The sequence below is a fragment of the Haliaeetus albicilla genome, chromosome 19 (assembly GCF_947461875.1).
Source record: "Haliaeetus albicilla chromosome 19, bHalAlb1.1, whole genome shotgun sequence".
NCBI lineage: Eukaryota > Metazoa > Chordata > Aves > Accipitriformes > Accipitridae > Haliaeetus > Haliaeetus albicilla.
In genome coordinates, this window is record NC_091501.1 from 10833133 (window position 1) to 10849976 (window position 16844).

General features: G+C 39.3%; 1 protein-coding gene across 6 annotated transcripts in view; it reads right to left on the reverse strand.

Annotated features, from left to right (window-relative positions):
• Positions 1 to 16844, reverse strand: part of FGD4 (FYVE, RhoGEF and PH domain containing 4) — a 108979-nt gene that overhangs the window by 3516 nt on the left and 88619 nt on the right. For 5 of the 6 annotated variants that reach the window (XM_069807586.1, XM_069807590.1, XM_069807589.1 and 2 more), the window contains exons 5-14: positions 16070 to 16159; positions 13862 to 14007; positions 9854 to 10010; positions 8584 to 8722; positions 7595 to 7653; positions 6717 to 6863; positions 5030 to 5202; positions 4066 to 4096; positions 3803 to 3898; positions 3274 to 3399 (exon numbers count right to left, since the gene is read on the reverse strand). In XM_069807586.1, the coding sequence (XP_069663687.1) occupies positions 3274 to 3399; positions 3803 to 3898; positions 4066 to 4096; positions 5030 to 5202; positions 6717 to 6863; positions 7595 to 7653; positions 8584 to 8722; positions 9854 to 10010; positions 13862 to 14007; positions 16070 to 16159 (1164 nt within the window). Of the gene's footprint in view, positions 1 to 3273; positions 3400 to 3802; positions 3899 to 4065; positions 4097 to 5029; positions 5203 to 6716; positions 6864 to 7594; positions 7654 to 8583; positions 8723 to 9853; positions 10033 to 13861; positions 14008 to 16069; positions 16160 to 16844 lie in introns of all 6 variants that reach the window. The other variant, XM_069807592.1, reaches the window with a different exon arrangement.

The window sequence follows — 16844 nt, forward strand, 5'->3', positions numbered from 1 at the left end:
AAAGGTACATTTACCATTTTGTTTTCTACATAACCTCAGAAATGTACAACTGAGATGCACTTTTAATGATAAAAAAAACTTAATAAAATCAGAAATGGCTAATTTTTTAACCTGCTAATAGATATTAAATTTACAGTTTTAGAATCTGTTCATAAATACACAGAATAAATAAACCAATATCACACTAATTTTTCTTCTCTCTCTCTCTCTAACTCAAATGCAAGAGAGATCTGAGAGAAGTTCTTTCATTAAAAATGTTTTTCCACAGAACTACTCTTTCAGGGGAAAAACATGCCCTGCATAAAAAAAAAATGAATGTAGTTATCTCAAGAAAGAAAGGTACACAAATGGAATTGAACCACTAAAACACCTGAACAAAATTATATTGTGGTCCAGGGCTCTGCAGTACTAATCTAGATCACTACCTTCAACTAGTATCTCTAGAGAATACTAGTTAAGTATTCCCAATTAGTCACTGCTGGAAAGACACCATCACTGACCCAAATAAATTCTCATTTTAAAATGTTTTAGAATTAAAAATTAAAGTGCAAGGAGATGTGGTGGAACTACAATAGAAGGAAGTAGTTAGAAGACTAAACAAAACGTGGAATAAGAAGGAAGGCTGTGATCTTAAGATTAACAGAGGAGTTAAAACAGAATGATCTGGAAAAAAAAACCCAGATGACATCTGTATAATCAGTAATTCAGAGATTCTGAAAAAGTCTCTGGAGTCCTGCAAAGCACAAAAGTAGCACTGTGAATGCAGTAAGCCTTCATCCCACATAAAAACATTATAAAGGAATCATACAAGAGAACCTGTAAGACAAAGATTAAACCTGGGCTTGCACTACCACCTGCTGGAGAAAGGTAGAGCTGCTGGATGGCAAGAAAAGCAAGAACAGTATGTTTGCTCATCTTCCAGTAATTTCTGAAAACTCTCAAATCATATCAATATATCATAGTCATTTTAAAGAGGCATACGTGTGCTGGTTTTGGCTGGGATAGGGTGAATTGTCTTCCCAGTAGCTAGTATGGGGCTGTGTTTGGGATTTGTGCTGAAAACAGTGTTGTATTGGTTTTATGTGGCAAGGTTTTGGTAGCGGGGGGGGTTACAGGGGTGGCTCCTGTAAGAAGCTGCTGGAAGCTTCCCCTGTGTTCGGGAGAGAGCGAGCCCATACCAGCTGGCTCTAAGACGGACTGCCGCCGGCCAAGGCCGAGCCAATCAGTGATAGTGGTAACGCCTCTGTGATAACATTTTTAAGAAGGAAAAAAAGTTGGGACGCGGAAAACAGCCACCGGAGAGAGGAGTGAGAACATGTAAGAGAAACAAGCCTGCGGACACCAAGGTCAGTGCAGAAGGAGGGGGAGGAGATGCTCCAGGCGCCGGAGCGAAGATTCCCCTGCAGCCCGTGGTGAAGACCCTGGTGAGGCAGGCTGTCCCCCTGCAGTCCAGGGAGGTCCATGGTGGGGCAGATATCCACCTGCAGCCCGTGGAGGACCCCACGCCGGAGCAGGTGGGTTCCTGAAGGAGGCTGTGACCCCGTGGGAACCCTGCGCTGGAGCAGGTTCCTGGCAGGACCTGCGGATCTGTGGAGAGAGGAGCCCACGGAGCAGGTTTTCTGGCAGGACTTGTGACCCCGTGGGGGACCCATGCTGGAGCAGTCTGTGCCTGAAGGACTGCACACCGTGGAAAGGACCCATGCTGGAGCAGTTCGTGAAGAACTGCAGCCCGTGGGAATGGCCCACGTTGGAGAAAGTTCGTGGAGGACTGTCTCCCGTGGGTGGGACCCCACGTTGGAGCAGGGGAAGAGTGTGATGAGCCCTCGCCCTGAGGAGGTGAAGCGGCAGAAAATAACATGTGATGACCGTAAACCCCATCCCTGTCCCCCTTGTGCCGCTGGGGGGGCTTGGTGGAGAAATCCGGGAGTGAAGTTGTGCCCGGGAAGAAGGGAGGGGTGGAGGGAAGGTGTTCTGAGATTTCGTTTTATTTCTCATTTACCTTACTCTGGCTGATTTGTAATAAAAAGTGAGCTAATTTTCCCTAAGCTGAGTCTGTTTTGCCCGTGATGGTAATTAGTGAATGATCTCTCCTGTCCTTATCTCGACCCGCAAGTTTTTTGTTATATTTTTCTCTCCCCTGTCCAGCTGAGGATGCGGGAGTGATAGAACGGCTTTGGTGGGCACCTGGCGTCCAGCCAGGGTCAACCCATCACAAGTGTTGATAACACAGGGGTGTTTTCCTAACTGCTGAGCAGTGCTCACACCGAGCCAAGGGCTGTTCTGCTCCTCACCCCACCCCACCAGCGAGGAGGCTGGGGGGGCACAAGGAGTTGGGAGGGGACACAGCCGGGACAGCTGACCCCAACTGACCCAAGGGATATCCCAGACCATAGGACGTCATGCTCAGCATAGAAAGCTGGGGAAGAAGAAGGAAGGGGGGATGTTCGGAGCGATGGTGTTTGTCTTCCCAAGTAACCATGATGGAGCCCGGCTTTCCTGGGGATGGCTGAACACCTGCCTGCCCATGGGAAGTGGGGAATGGATTCTGGTTTTGCTTTGATTGCATGCATGGCTTTTGCTTTACCTGTTAAACTGTCTTGATCTCAGCCCACGAGTTTTCTCACTTTTACCCTTCCGATTCTCTCCCCCATCCCACCGGAGGGGAGCGAGCAAGCAGCTACATAGGGCTTAGTTGCCAGCTGGGGTTAAAGCACGACAATACGTTACCGTAGCACCATACATGGAAAGCAGCAGTAATACTCTCTCCCCTTTCTAACCTTCTCTCCTTCCCTGATGCTTCACGCATGTTCAGACAGTTACGCGCTGAACCCAGCTGGGAACAGCTCCAAGTCAATCCATTGGGAAAGTTTTAACTGCGGGTCTTTGTGGTCTTCGAGTGAAGAGAGAGAAGGCAGGAGAATGGGAGGAGGAGGCAGCCAGTGCTGCCAGGGATAACGCTGGCTTACGCCAGTTTAACATGGTCTTGAAACTTGAGATCAGTGGAGGCCACTCAGGAGTAACAGTGTAGTATGGCCAGGGGCTTGGGACTTTTTACACAAAAACGCATCTTCCTCTGCTCTAAATTACTTCCAAATTTACCATGACAAGTAAAGCAGACAGAGGATCCTTTGTGGTATGCTATCCACAGCTTCTGCTTCCAGCCACAAGCACAACAACAAACTCCGCAGCATAACAAGCAGCCACCAGAAGTAGGTGCTTAGACCCATTCGCAAGCCTGCTCACCGGCTACAGCAGCTAGGGTTTCGCACTTACATGTCCACATGCTCGGCAGTGGTGCCTTCTCCTTGTCAGCGCATTAAAGGGCTCCTTGCATTTCATGCACATGGTTACTTCGTTGTCTCGTATCCACCTCGGTGCTCTCTTTCCAAGCTCAGCGTTCTGAAGGGGGGCAAGGGGAGGATGGGTGAATAAAAAGAGCCCGTATAAAAAGTTGTGCAATACTTTAAATAGAGAAAATAATTATTCTCTTCCTCTAGAAAGGAAATGGCAAAACACAGCTCCAGACGCATTTTGAAATCTATACAAGAAATAACAAAGAACCCAGTTAAAATCATTATGCATCACTGAAAGGGTACTCTGTTATGCATTTCAAGAAAAAAAAGAGGCTTGTTTATAAGATTTGGCATTATAAAGAAAAACAATTACCAATAAAATGACTACTTTGTAATTCCTCTGCTATAAGAATGATGAGCTTGAAAACAAAGTTTCTGCCAAACTTTTTCCAGTTATTGAAGAACAAAATGGGTACTAAGAAGGTTGTGAAGGAATAATGGCAACTTACAGAAACCTCAACAGGTATGTCTTCATATTCTTTAGCAATAGCGTTTCTGAAAGTTTCATTCCTCTGCTGAAAAGCTTCTATAGTATTCTGAAGGGCCTAAGGAAACAACGGAAAAATTCTTCAAACATATTACATTTCAAATGGACTCTCTGCATTCTGACCTGTTACTGTTCAGCAGAGGGAAGCTACAGCCAGAAAATATTACTTTTTTGATTGCTTCAGTGAAAAAGTGTTTAGAAAATAAAGAATGTAGATGAATTTACCTTTATCCATTCTTCTTTATCTTGTTCAGAACTAAAAGAAATATTTGACACATTAGTCCAAAACTAGTTCAGGAAACATTATCTCACTAGCAACAACTTCTTGCAAAAGCCAAGCTTCTGAAGTAATTCTCAGGAATTTAAATTTAAACAATACTAATTGTTAACTGTCCAACTTAAAATAAACAAACCAAACCAAACCAGAAAACAAAAGCAGGTCCAAAAGGAGAGGTGGAGCACCCCACTGTATTTGAAGTGGGGCAGTCTACATGGGGAAGGCTTAGTCTAGGCAATGCAAAAAGCAGCAACGGGAAGGTAACCCAGCAAGAGGAGGATACAAGGACTAATAAGGAAAGCAGAAAAGTGCTAGTCAGAAGAGTGCAATTGAAGGAAAAGGACTCAAGAACTAACAGGAGCAGAGTAAGTTTGATACCTGGGACCAGAGGAAAACAAGTAGACTGGAAACAGGCCTGAGGAATGGAGGAAAGCAAGTGCCCATCTACCACTGCAGAAAACTATGTTCTGTGGACATAAACCCACCAGGGTGGAGAGTTTTGCTGGGTGGGCACACCCTGAGGTGAACAGGCTTATTTGTACCAAGGCGGCTCAGCTGTCAGAGGCAGCAGCACTGCCCAGAGATTAACACACTCAGTGTCCCAAAACACTTAAGTCGGATGGATTGCCTTTGCATCAGTTAGGTATGCTGCTTTCAATTTTCCAGCCAGCCCATTCGTAGCTATCTTAGGTATTTCTGCAAAGTAAGGCAATGCACTCACTATACACTGTAGATGCATCTTCTACTCCAAGAGATTCTTGGACTGACAATTTATGATTTTTGGCAGCCTAGGCTATTTTCAAAACACTGATATTAAGATGAAGCCCACTGCATCTTTCTCCAAATCTATTAGTCCAATCTTTTGTGTGTACATGTTTAATCCTCCAAAAACTAGATAAAAAGGCTACTTACCTGGCCTGCAACTCCAGTGTTCGCTCTTTTCCAGACACTTGAAAAGTGTGTGGATATTCTTCATTATGAGTTTCTATAATCTTCATACCATCTATGCCGACTCTGGTTCGAACTGAGAACTTTGATCCTACCAGGCTGAATTTGGGAACGCAGTAGAGCAACATATTGTTAAACTGGGGGAAAAAATAAACACATGGCTTTGTATTAACAAAAACACAGATACAGCCACGGTTTCTACTGAGAGCTGGAAAACATTGCAAAGCTAGACTTAGTGGGTGAGAAAGCAGGTTCTTTCCTCCTCAGTTGATATACAAGAAGACCAAAGCTCTCATGCAAGACAATGTCTTTTCTTATTTGTTTAGAAATAAGATTAAAGGACAGTTTCAGTGGATATAAGAATAATTGCTCTGTATATGCAGCAGTCTTCAAAGCATTTATTATCAATTGTACTCAGACTGGATATTTTATACCACTGTAAACCTTTTGTTAGAAAAACCCATTCTTACGTCCCAATTCTGCAAAACCTACTCTAAAGTGCAGAATAAGAACTCTTTTCTTCAGTGTACACATTTGTATTTACTCTGTACCAAAACCATTTGGTTTTGTAGAAGTTGTAACTAATATTATTTGAGGACATAATTTGCCTTTTCTCCAAGACAGAAGAACATTCTTCGAGTTTTTATTCACTGAAAGCCTCGATATCACAGGGGGAAAAAAACAAACAAACAAACAAACAGCCAAAAAACCCATGAGCTAGACAAAGATATATTCCTTTATTAAAGATTAGAACTTTAAATAATGTTTAAATGTCTAACACCCCAGCCTAGAAGCAGTTATTAAATCAGATCTATAGTGTTTTAATTTTCTCACATTTTGCCCCTCACATTCTTCTCAAAATTAATTATTAAAAAGAGAAACTCACTTCAGTTAAATCCTAGTTCATAGAAATCCTGTCTAACCTATTGCCTAGTCTGTATCACAGATGCAGCACATTTGAACTTGTCACCTCTCATATGAGGCGCACATCATTTTAATCAGCTGTCTAGCCCCATTTGAGGTGTTACTATTCAATGATTTCTCCTTTTGTTTGAAGCACAGATAAGCAGGAGTTGTGCCTCAACAACCCGTTACTAGTCTTTATGAACCAGAAGATATGCAATGCCAGAGGCGCATAAGCAAAAATGTATTAGCAATTTTTTAATGCATGGAAGCAATGAACTACATCAAACCTTTTCCAAGGGAGTTACAAGGGAGCGTGGCTGTAGTTTGTTAGTTCCAAGACAGGACACAGGCACCTGACAAGAGGATGACCTGCGACGATAACAAGCTCCCACAGGACCATGAGGCTTACAATCTGTCAGGACTAAAATCCTAAGCTTTTACATTTCAGTTTCATGAGAATGTCAAAGTTCTTGTGCTCTAGGACCTGCATTTATAATCAGCAGCCACTTATTTAAATGTGAGTTGCTGGACACTGGTTCCATTTATCTAAAACCACGTATTCTGTTCTAAATGGTGTTTTCAAGCCTTTCTGTAAGCAGTATAAGGTTTACTCATGCTCTAATATCACTAGTGGAAAGGCAGTGACATCAACTAGAGAGGATTTCTCTCTCTCTTTGGTAGTTCTTTCAAGTCCAGAAAGGTATACAGCCACTCCTGTCCTGCAAACACAGGCTACCATACTTACCAGGAAAAGATACCGTTCTTGAGCAGACGTATTGCGAGCAGCGAGTTTAAGGATCTGTCCTTCTTTTATCAGTTCATTTGAAGGGTTCACAATGTCTTCCTCTTCTCCCAGCATCTCATATATCTCTAACAATTTCTTTAGATTCTCCTTCACAGTGAAAATACAGTTATAAAACTTATTAATTAAAAGCACAGATCTTTAAGCATGTTTAAATGAAATGATGGGAGTTTGCATAAGTCTGGAGAATGTTAGCTGTGAAAAACATGTCTACACCTGGTATGTATGGTCAGCCATACAGATTGATTAATTTGGTTGATACACTAACAAGTAGTTTTAGAAATGTTATCTCCTTTGTAATTTTACAAATGCAGTTATACATGCGGCCTGCATTATTTCTTCTCCAAAATAGAATCATAGAATCGTTTAGGTTGGAAAAGACCTTTAAGGTCATCAAGTCCAACCGAGTCCAACTATCAACCCAACACCACCATGCCCACTAAACTAAAATATCTCACATACTTCATGAAGTATCTATCATGCCAGCCCAATACGGTAGAGAAACAGTAAATACTCTTTACAAACATTATCCTTCCCACTGACAGAAACAGATGAAACAAGGTTAAGAGTCCAGCGCAGTATCAGCTACTTGAGCCAGGAGAGGAACCCAGTCTGTCCCATTTTCCACTCGAGAGAATTAAGTGCAATGCCGGATTTTCTCTATCATTCCTGGAGCTGTATAAATACATTAAGCAGGAGCAATCACTTGGACCCAGGAAACCCATTTTTGCCATTTTAGGGAAGATTTGCAATTCACACTCCTAGCTTCACCAAATACTCAAATACATTAAAAAGTGAACAGGAAAACAAGGATCATTTACCATTTTTCTTATTGCACTATTTGAGTGACTTGCTGCAGTGGATATAATTTCCAGGGACTCTAGACAGAAGAAAAAGAAAAAAGTAAAACAAAAAAGCTGCATTTTTACATATTTATATGTTACACAGAACAAAAAATGGATCATTCTACAAAACTGTAATTTTTAGGTAAATTACACACTACAATAAATTTCTTAAACTATCAATAAAAAGTAACCAAAGTAAAGTGGAAAGCATAAGAAAGTCAGCTACAAAATAGAAATTATGATCTGGAAAGATCAGAAGAGAATTATTGCAGATTACTTTAGAGCTTCAGCACTTAGAATCACATTTTTTGTGACATGAACAGTCATGGTTCTCTCCCCTCTTTTCTCAAAGTGGTCCAGAATGTGAAACTATATTTTTCAGTTGAAACAACTCATATTACAAATATTTGCAGTAATAGTACTCACAACGAAATATTTGCAAAAAAATATCTGGCAAGTAATTTTGAACAATCCATGGAAATATCTTGAACTGTTCTTGTGTAAATACAGAGAAGAATAAATTTAAAAATGGGCTGTTCTTTTTCCCGTACAGGAGCTTAAAAATACAATAATGAGTCTAATTCCACTTTTTTTAACAAGAGACATAGATTCCAAATGTGCATAAAGCAAACCAAAATGCCAACAAATCCAAAAAAACACAGAAAAACCACAACCCCTGTTCATCCACAAAGCAAAGAACTCAAAACCTGTGTGCAAACACTAAAGCAAAACTTATGTGTTCCAGGAGCAGAATACTAAAGGCTTTATAGGTTTTATATTAACTTCATCCAGTATTCAATCAGATTTTTTTTCAAAGAATCCTACAACTACACTGAAGAAATTCTATCATTCTTTTCAGAGGGACTTTGCTTTCTCACTTTATTTTTCCTGAAAATAGCTTTAATTTACAGTATCCTCTTACTAATATCTTATTACAGCTCTTTTAATGGCTAGAAGATATTTACTTTCAGCATCTTTCCAGTCTAGAGAATCCTGAGGCAATTTCCTTAGGTAGTCCTTTAGAAGCATCTCGTAGCGTGGAATCCGTTGTACTGGTTCTAGCATGTGATGTTGCAATGTCAAATTTCCACACACTTTTTCCTTCTAAAAAATTGTAAACATATTTCAATGTAGTAGGCAAAAATGTTATTAGGATATAGTAAAATAAAAGTTACGACTGATAAAAGATAAATAATGTATTTTGAAACATGCATGATAGACCTTCTGAAAGAAAATCGAACTACTTTACTGAACCAAATAATTAGAAAATCTTCCCTAAAAATAATTGTAAAAAGAGTTTTCTAAGTATCCAGTAGAATTCACAAATAAAAGTCCTACCAAAAAACCCTCCCAAAGTCCAGTGTATTTTAACTTAGTTTTGGAATAACTCAGAAAGAAGAATTACAACTGAATTAGTAAGAACAGTTCATGACCACGTATTAGAAAATAATTCTTAAAATATACCTTTATAGCACATTTATCCATCTGAGAAGGGGTTGCTTTCTTGTGTGTGACCCCCCTCAGAAGTGTTTTAAGATGCATATTCATTTCCATAATCTTAGATGCAAGTAAAAGATTACATTAAAATACACATAGTTGTCTTCTCTGGCTTAGAATCACAAGACCCTACAGATTTTAGGGGTAAAATTTAAGCAGAAATACCTAATCCTGTTTCTAGCTGCTCAGTCTGCAGCAGGAAGACCCATACCTGCCAATTCACAGAGAAACCTACAGGGAGCACTAGAGGGTATAAAACGCACCTTGGAAAAGACTTGTACATTGCTTAGCTGTTAAGCTTTCTTCACCTTTTGTGGCTCAGCATTTAGGATTATATACTTACTTCCAAAGCGTAGTGCTCTGCATAACAGCACTTGGTGTGAGCCAACAGAGTACTTTTGGCTTCAGTGCAAGGATCTACAGTTGCACTGATAGGTCACTTTATCCTAAAACTGTATTCACTTTTGGTATCTACAACAAAATGTATTTTTTTAGTCTTCTCCTGTTTCAACCTTTATACTTTGGTCCTCTATTTCGCAGTGGAAAGGCTGGATTTGTGTGGGTATTTGTGCACATATGGAGGAAGAAAGAGTAGAAACACAATGCAGTGTGAAGTGGACAAACCCAACAACCCTTAATTCTAAGGGATTTGGTATTTAATTTTCTCTTTAATCTTTTTCACCCACAAACCTACATATTTTTATACATGCTTGTATTACTTGGAGAGCTCCCCATTACCTGAATGTCCTGAATAATGAATTTGAATTGAGGTGACCGTTCAGTCCACGTTTTCACCAATTCCATTGCATTATCAAAATTCTTCACATACTCTCCATACATCTTGAGGAAAGGAGCTAACTTTTGCAGAATATCTCCAATTCTGGGGGTGGTAGTCCTGCAAAGTAAGAGGGCGGAATCTCAGAGCAAACAGGAAAGAAAAAAAGTCACACAAGGTTATAAAATGGTTTCAAAAGTTTAATAGAGAATCCTTCTGTTAGGGATCACCTCATATAGAGTTCCAACGTAACAATTAAAATTGACCAGAATTAACATAGAAAGAGTGTTTGTATCCTCTCTGATGATGTATAAGCATTATAGGTCATGTAGAGCACTAAAGAAAGAAAAGCTATCTATAATGAAAAACTTGAAAGGTTTTGTTTACAAAACATGGCCTAATTTATTTTATTTGCAGTTCCTTAAAACTACATTATCTTCTTCTGGCCATACTTTACCCTCTAAATATCTAACCTGTGGTTTTGTTTGAGGACTAAATCCATACTGTACAGCTTCCCTTCTGTGCCTTATATAAATACATGTATTTACAACTTTTAAAAATCATTATTTATCTAAGAAAACCTATGAAGTAGAGAGAAACCCTTGGGTTCCACTCTTCTGTGAGACCTTTCCTACATCTTTCATACTGATAGCATCTTCAAATAAAACAGAGTAGTAAAGAAACTGATGGAGAGGCGGAGAGAAGCTGCACTCTCGACGCACACAAAGAAAGCGGAACGGCACACATGCATCTCCGAGAACTACAATATGAAACACGTTTCACATTTTGTTTTCAAGGACAGACTCAGCAACTGTATCAGTATCTCTGGATTTCTGAAAGTCTGAAATCAGTGTTGTGGTACTGGTCTAAAGTGAAGCAATCTACTGTTATTACTTTAGCAGTCTACTGCAACACACCACTTCTCCAAGAGAAAAGCTGTGCAGAAGGGAAAAGTTGTTTGAATAGTGAATATTGCCAGGACTGGCAAGGGCTGGTCCAGCTCCAGCTGCCTCCGGGGGAGCAGAGGGTACTCGTGTAAGACCTGGCAGAGGTCTGAGCTACTGCTGGGCCTGGCAACTAGAGAAGGGGACAAGACAGAGTGGGAGGTTCTCCACCCTTAATTAGCTGCACGTATTTGTTCAACCAGTCTACATATGCAAGCAGACACGTACACTTTCAAAGGCAAGATAACAATTTAAAACAAAAACCCTCTCCTTTGATTCACTGAATGCTATTTCCTTGGGTTGTCATTTTATTGCAATGCAGCATACTTTTAAACTGAAAATAAAATACAAATCATGCCAATTCCAACAGAACCGAAGAAATTATGAACACATTCCTAAAGGTCACCAGAAAAAACACAAAGACATTGACGTTTTCTGATAAATTTAACAGATAAGTAATTATAAAACTTTGCAATTAAAAAAAAAAGTTAAAGCAGAAGAGACTGTGGCAATCCTTTGTATCTAAAGAAACTGGCACAAAAAGAGAATACTTCTACTTAACTGTTTCAGAACCATTACTAGACAGACATTAAAAGAAAACGTTAAAACTTTTATAAACAAAGAGGTACGAACAGTTTGCTATGCCTGCTCCTTGGATACCTACAGCACCTCATTTACACAGAGTGCTGCAATTTCACTGTCTCTGAAGATAAAAAAAAATTTCACAACTACTTTTCATGCAAGGCCTTTTTATGTCCAAAGACTGAGGCTGTAACAACACAAATTCGTCATCATTTCAGGTAAGAAAGACAAGATCCATGTCACACAAAGAGCTCTGAAAGAATAGGAAGGACAGGGAAAGTTGAAGAAAGCAGAACCTTCTGAGAGCAGCATCCTCCCTTGAGGGACTAACAAGTAACTAGTTCATCTTGCTCAAACACTATGCACCATGAGCCAAAATATGAAGTTCTATTAAATGCTGTCGGGTCCAGGACAGTTCCTGTTCTCTCGGATAGAGAGATCAGAAAGAGAACTATTACCATGGACCCAAATCAGCACTGCACTATTGCCAGACAACACAGATAGCATCATTATATGGTCAAGAAATAGGACTTCACATTGTAACGCAGGTCCAGAAACACTCTGTATTTCTGTGTTATCAGACTACAACAGTATTCACCTTTGCATTCTAAAAGCTCAAACATGAAATCACTGACTTACTAATCACGATTTGTAGTATCTCATTTAAAACTATCATGGCTGCAACAAGAGTAAGCAAAGGTCTATAAAAATCACAGCACAGCAAAGGCGACTACAGAACAACTGCTTTCTCTTCCAATACACAAGCTAACAGGCATCCAACAAAACTGAAAGTTTCAGTTTCAAAGAAAAACAAATCATATGAGTAGGTCAGCTCTGTAATTGCCACACATTCCAAAACTTTGTGTTGAAAGACTGAAATAATTTCTTCACCACCACTCCCCACCCCGAGCCTATCACACTGTGTTCTTAATAGTCTTCCCCAGGTATCTGCTCTTGGTCATCTTTGGGTACAAAAGACATAGTTAGATGGGTATTTTATTTGATGTGGGATCACTGTTATGCTCTTTTCATGGGAAATATATTGCAACAAGGCTGTTTCCGGTGTTTTCAAGCCATATGTTGTAAAAGAGATATTCAGCTCCAGCTGTTGCTCAAGTCATTCAAAATGCAACTGCCAGACAATTTCATTTCCACCAGATAAGCTTAGATTCGCATTGCATTTTCTGCTAAAAAAGAAGAATCTGCTTCTGATCTGCTTTCCCAGTTTCAAAAGCTATATATTTTTACCTTAAGTCTTCAAAACAAACCACAACCCGGGGAAAGCGTCAGCAATTTTTATCCAGCTATCTTTATTAGAAACTAAAGAACAACAGAAGAACTACATAAACCTACCAATAGAACATACTTAAGTATTTTCTATGTCCACTTGAGGGAACTGCTGAGGAAAGTGAACTTTCTATCTGGCAGAAGCTGTTTTTTCGAACACTGGTGATAGAGACAGAAAATTATCCCAGATTTTTCTTTCAGCAGTGATCAGAAATTGTTCTCTTCAACTGCACCCCTTCTTCTAACTCCTTCCAAAAGCATAATGTTATAAGGAAATTTAAACAAGCTGTCTCAGGTACAGCACAGAGGTTGTTTCCAAGCAATGTGGGAAAGATAATATCCTTACGATGCAATTTATTAGTTTTGCACTAACAAAGTTCATCTGCAAAAGCACTTTTCAACCTTTGAAGCTATATAATTATACACACATTATGAGTGTGTAATTTAGCATTTTGCAAATACATAAGGTAATGCAACCCATCCTCTGTGCTCTGTAAACTGTCTAGAGCAAAATTTTAAGAGTACATCACAAATTTAATTTCAAATATATACAGCACTGATGTAATGTAGCGTAAACTGCTTTTTAAACAACGTTAGACTAAGTTAAACTCCACCTTTCATGAATATGCACTCTATTTTAATCCAGGCATTCATATTTCCTACCAGATTTTTTTTTCAATTAATCAGAAGAAAAGGGTGGATTTACCTTACATGGTCATTTTGCAAGGAACATAATTTAAGGTGTAAACTTTGCTACATTCCATGATGCTTAGGTTCTATGTACTTTCTTGCATTACAGACTATACAGGGCTACCAGATGTTTGTGCATGGGAACTATTCGATTTTAACAGAATAATAGTGCAATGAATTCACCAGGTATCGCAATTTCAGTCTGAACCTCTAATTCAGCAAGGCATCTCATCATGAGTAATCTCACTGGCTTCAGCAAGATATATGTCCTTTATTTTGAGCAAATGATGCAAGTCCTCTACTGAGTCAGATCCTGATGAAGAGTGGAAGAGCAGATGTTCTCCTACCCACACTACTTCCTGGGCTGGGAGCACTTAATTATGAAGGTACCTCCCCTACCTCAACCCTCTGACAGAGTTTCTACAGACGCAGTATTAGTAGTATTTTAGCCAGTGAATCACCTCTTACCATTCTTGCATTCTTTTCTCAAGTTCTGGAAGCAAGAATTTACTGTGGAAAGCATTTATTGATGAGATGTTAGAAAAGATTTTGTTAATCACTTCAGCTGGAAATGAACCTCTGTTGGCTTCCTCAAGGAGTCTGGAATAGAATACCTGCAATACAGAAAAAGAGCCCAAACCTATCAGCCCATTATCTTTAATCAATGGAAGACCACCTCCAACCGAGGCAAGATTCATATTTAGTAAAATAGACAGGTAATGACAAACTCATTTATTGTCTTTCCCTCACCAGAAGTTAAAAGCTTCTCCTCCCCTTACACCCCACTTTTTTTCTTGTGAGCCAGGAAAGCACTGCAGGCAGAGCAGACGTAAGGAAAGCCAAACTGAAGTAGTGCCATTTTGAATTGACTCCAGGTACCTTGACTGTTTTAACAGCTAGGTCATCTCAGCTTTCCCAGTCTTCCAGCCGTATTTTCCACTCTTGCTTTCTTTTCAGTTAGCATGATGTCTGATCACCATTAGCCCAACCACTCTCCTTTTATGCTGTATCCCCTTATCCTTTTGAAATCAAAGTAGCTGGCAGACTATGAGCGGCCCCCACATACCATTTAAAACACACAAGGGGCCCAGTTCTGACTGGACTCTACTATAGGCTCTTTAAAAAAAATACTCTTTCCCCATCAGCAGGCTTTACCTGACTAGATGGAGCTACAAAATGGCTAGAGACATGTGCAGCTGTTAACGTGCACACCACATAAGACAGTGCTTGTGGGGAGCTATGGTCCCTTTATCTCCCTCTCCCCTGCTTGACCAGACTGCATCTCCCTAGAAAGGGCTTCAGAAGTTTGGGTAAGCACTCGGGAAAGAAGAAAAAAGTCTGAAGACAGGAACTTTGATAATCCCAACTGAGACAGCAAAAGCGTCTTAAAAGGAAAAAAGGCATACACTTTCACATGTACTTTAAAACATGCTCACTTTGCTGCATCTTGGAGAGAACAGCTAGTTAATTTTGACAAGTTACTTCAAAGACTATAATGGTTACATAACTTCTTAACCAAGTTTAGAAACATAACAGTTGCTTCCCCATCTTCCGCTTTCCTCTCATTAGCTGCAGTTGAGCAGCTGTGCTTGAAACTAATTTTTCAGAACTCTGTCCAGTTAATATTTGGAAAACAGGCATAGGAGTAATGCACTTAGGATCACATCAAGGAAAATAATTGTACATTACCCATCAGAAAAAACTATGAATGAAGTAAACATTTTCTTTTTTTATTTTTAAACTTCTCTAAACCAAAGCTCTTTTTTCTGCATTATTTTGTCTTTCAAAACACACCATATATCCATCCCAATGTGGGTCTACTAGGTAAATCCACTTTCATGAGGACAATTACTTAGATCCCCAAGTTGCCTGAACAATTATTGTTATCAGTTGAGACTTTTTACTTTTCATCAACTGTTTTTAGAAGACGTACGCATTAGACCTGAGAAATTTCAACAGCGATGTCTGAGAAAAATATCATGGACTAAGGCAATGCAAAGCTATAGATATCCAGGTAAAATGGATATAAGTGTTATGTGAGAAAGTAAACACAAATGAAAACGGAAAATACTCAAGAACTACAGACTTTCACATTTAAGAAATATATATCAGTTTGATTCTACAGAGCACAAGAATTCAGTCCTTTCATTGCAAGGAGAGTAATTTCTGTTCACTTCAATAGGATTTAGTCTAAACGTATAGTGGTAAAATAGAGGATATACAGTTTAGAATGGGCATCTTCCTAGGTTCTTTGGCACTAAAGAAAAATTCTGATGAGGTGGCTCAAATTTGAAAGATTTAGTAATTTTCTAGTGGGTTGGCAATTTCAGTGTTATAAAACAATACCCTTCTCCATTTCACCAGAAGCCAAGAAATTGTTATACACCCTCTTTGTTGGAAGGGCTACCAGTATGCACTGCTATTGCTTATGGTGACATCTATGCGCACAGAACATATTGCATTAATATCCACAAAATTCTAATATTTTTTAAAATGTAGCATTCTTTAAATAGAAACACAGGCAAAGTTATGTGGCAAAAGCAAATGACTGACTGGAAAAGTCAGCAAAATGTGAAAAACACACTACCTCTTATGTAATTTATATAAACATTTATGCATAGCCATTCAAGTGAGTTCAGGGCAAGACAATAAAAACAAATTCAAGAAAAAATGTACCCCATCTAGGAGGTCAAGTCGGCTAACGTAGGCTTTTTCTGTTTGCAGAAGTTCACTGGCAATTTTGTGACGTTTCTGTTCATCTGTCTCCTGGAGGAAAATAAGAAGAGCTCTTAGGATACTGGAGAAAACGTAATGTAATACTAAAAAAATGTCGAAAAGACATATGATTTCCTTACAGTCCAAAAAGCAACTGAAATCCAAGTTTTACATTTAGTAACAGACACCCCATTTTGAAAAATACAAACTTTCCAGCAGTTTAAGCAACAAATACAGAAGTCAAAGAAGGATAAAAATCAAACTGCAGAGCAAAACTCAAAGCCTAAAACATTTAATATTTCCCAGTTTGTACACGGATCTTTGCCAGAGCACCAGCTCCCTGCTTAATGGATCAGCTCGCATCCTGGTAATCGAGTACCACTGACCTTTCAGAGCTGGAAGAACTGATTTGCAGAATAAGAGGGAACAGATGGGATTAGTTGGTGTTCGCCCCCGCCCCCTGTTTCAAAAGTTATTCGAACTGCATGTTCTTTGCATCACAGAACTGTTGAAAAATACCACACAAAATGTTTTATGTTCATCAATACACTCATTGGTGATTAACTGTTGATGCAATTAGTGGACTCCTTTGCTAGGTCTTTATGTAAGTCACTTTTATTTCTTAAGGGAAGTTTTCACTTTGAAGTCTTCCATTCCACAAAATATATTTTTGATTCTTCTGATGAACAGAAACTTAAAACATTCATTCAATTTTCAATATTAAACTAAATGTTAG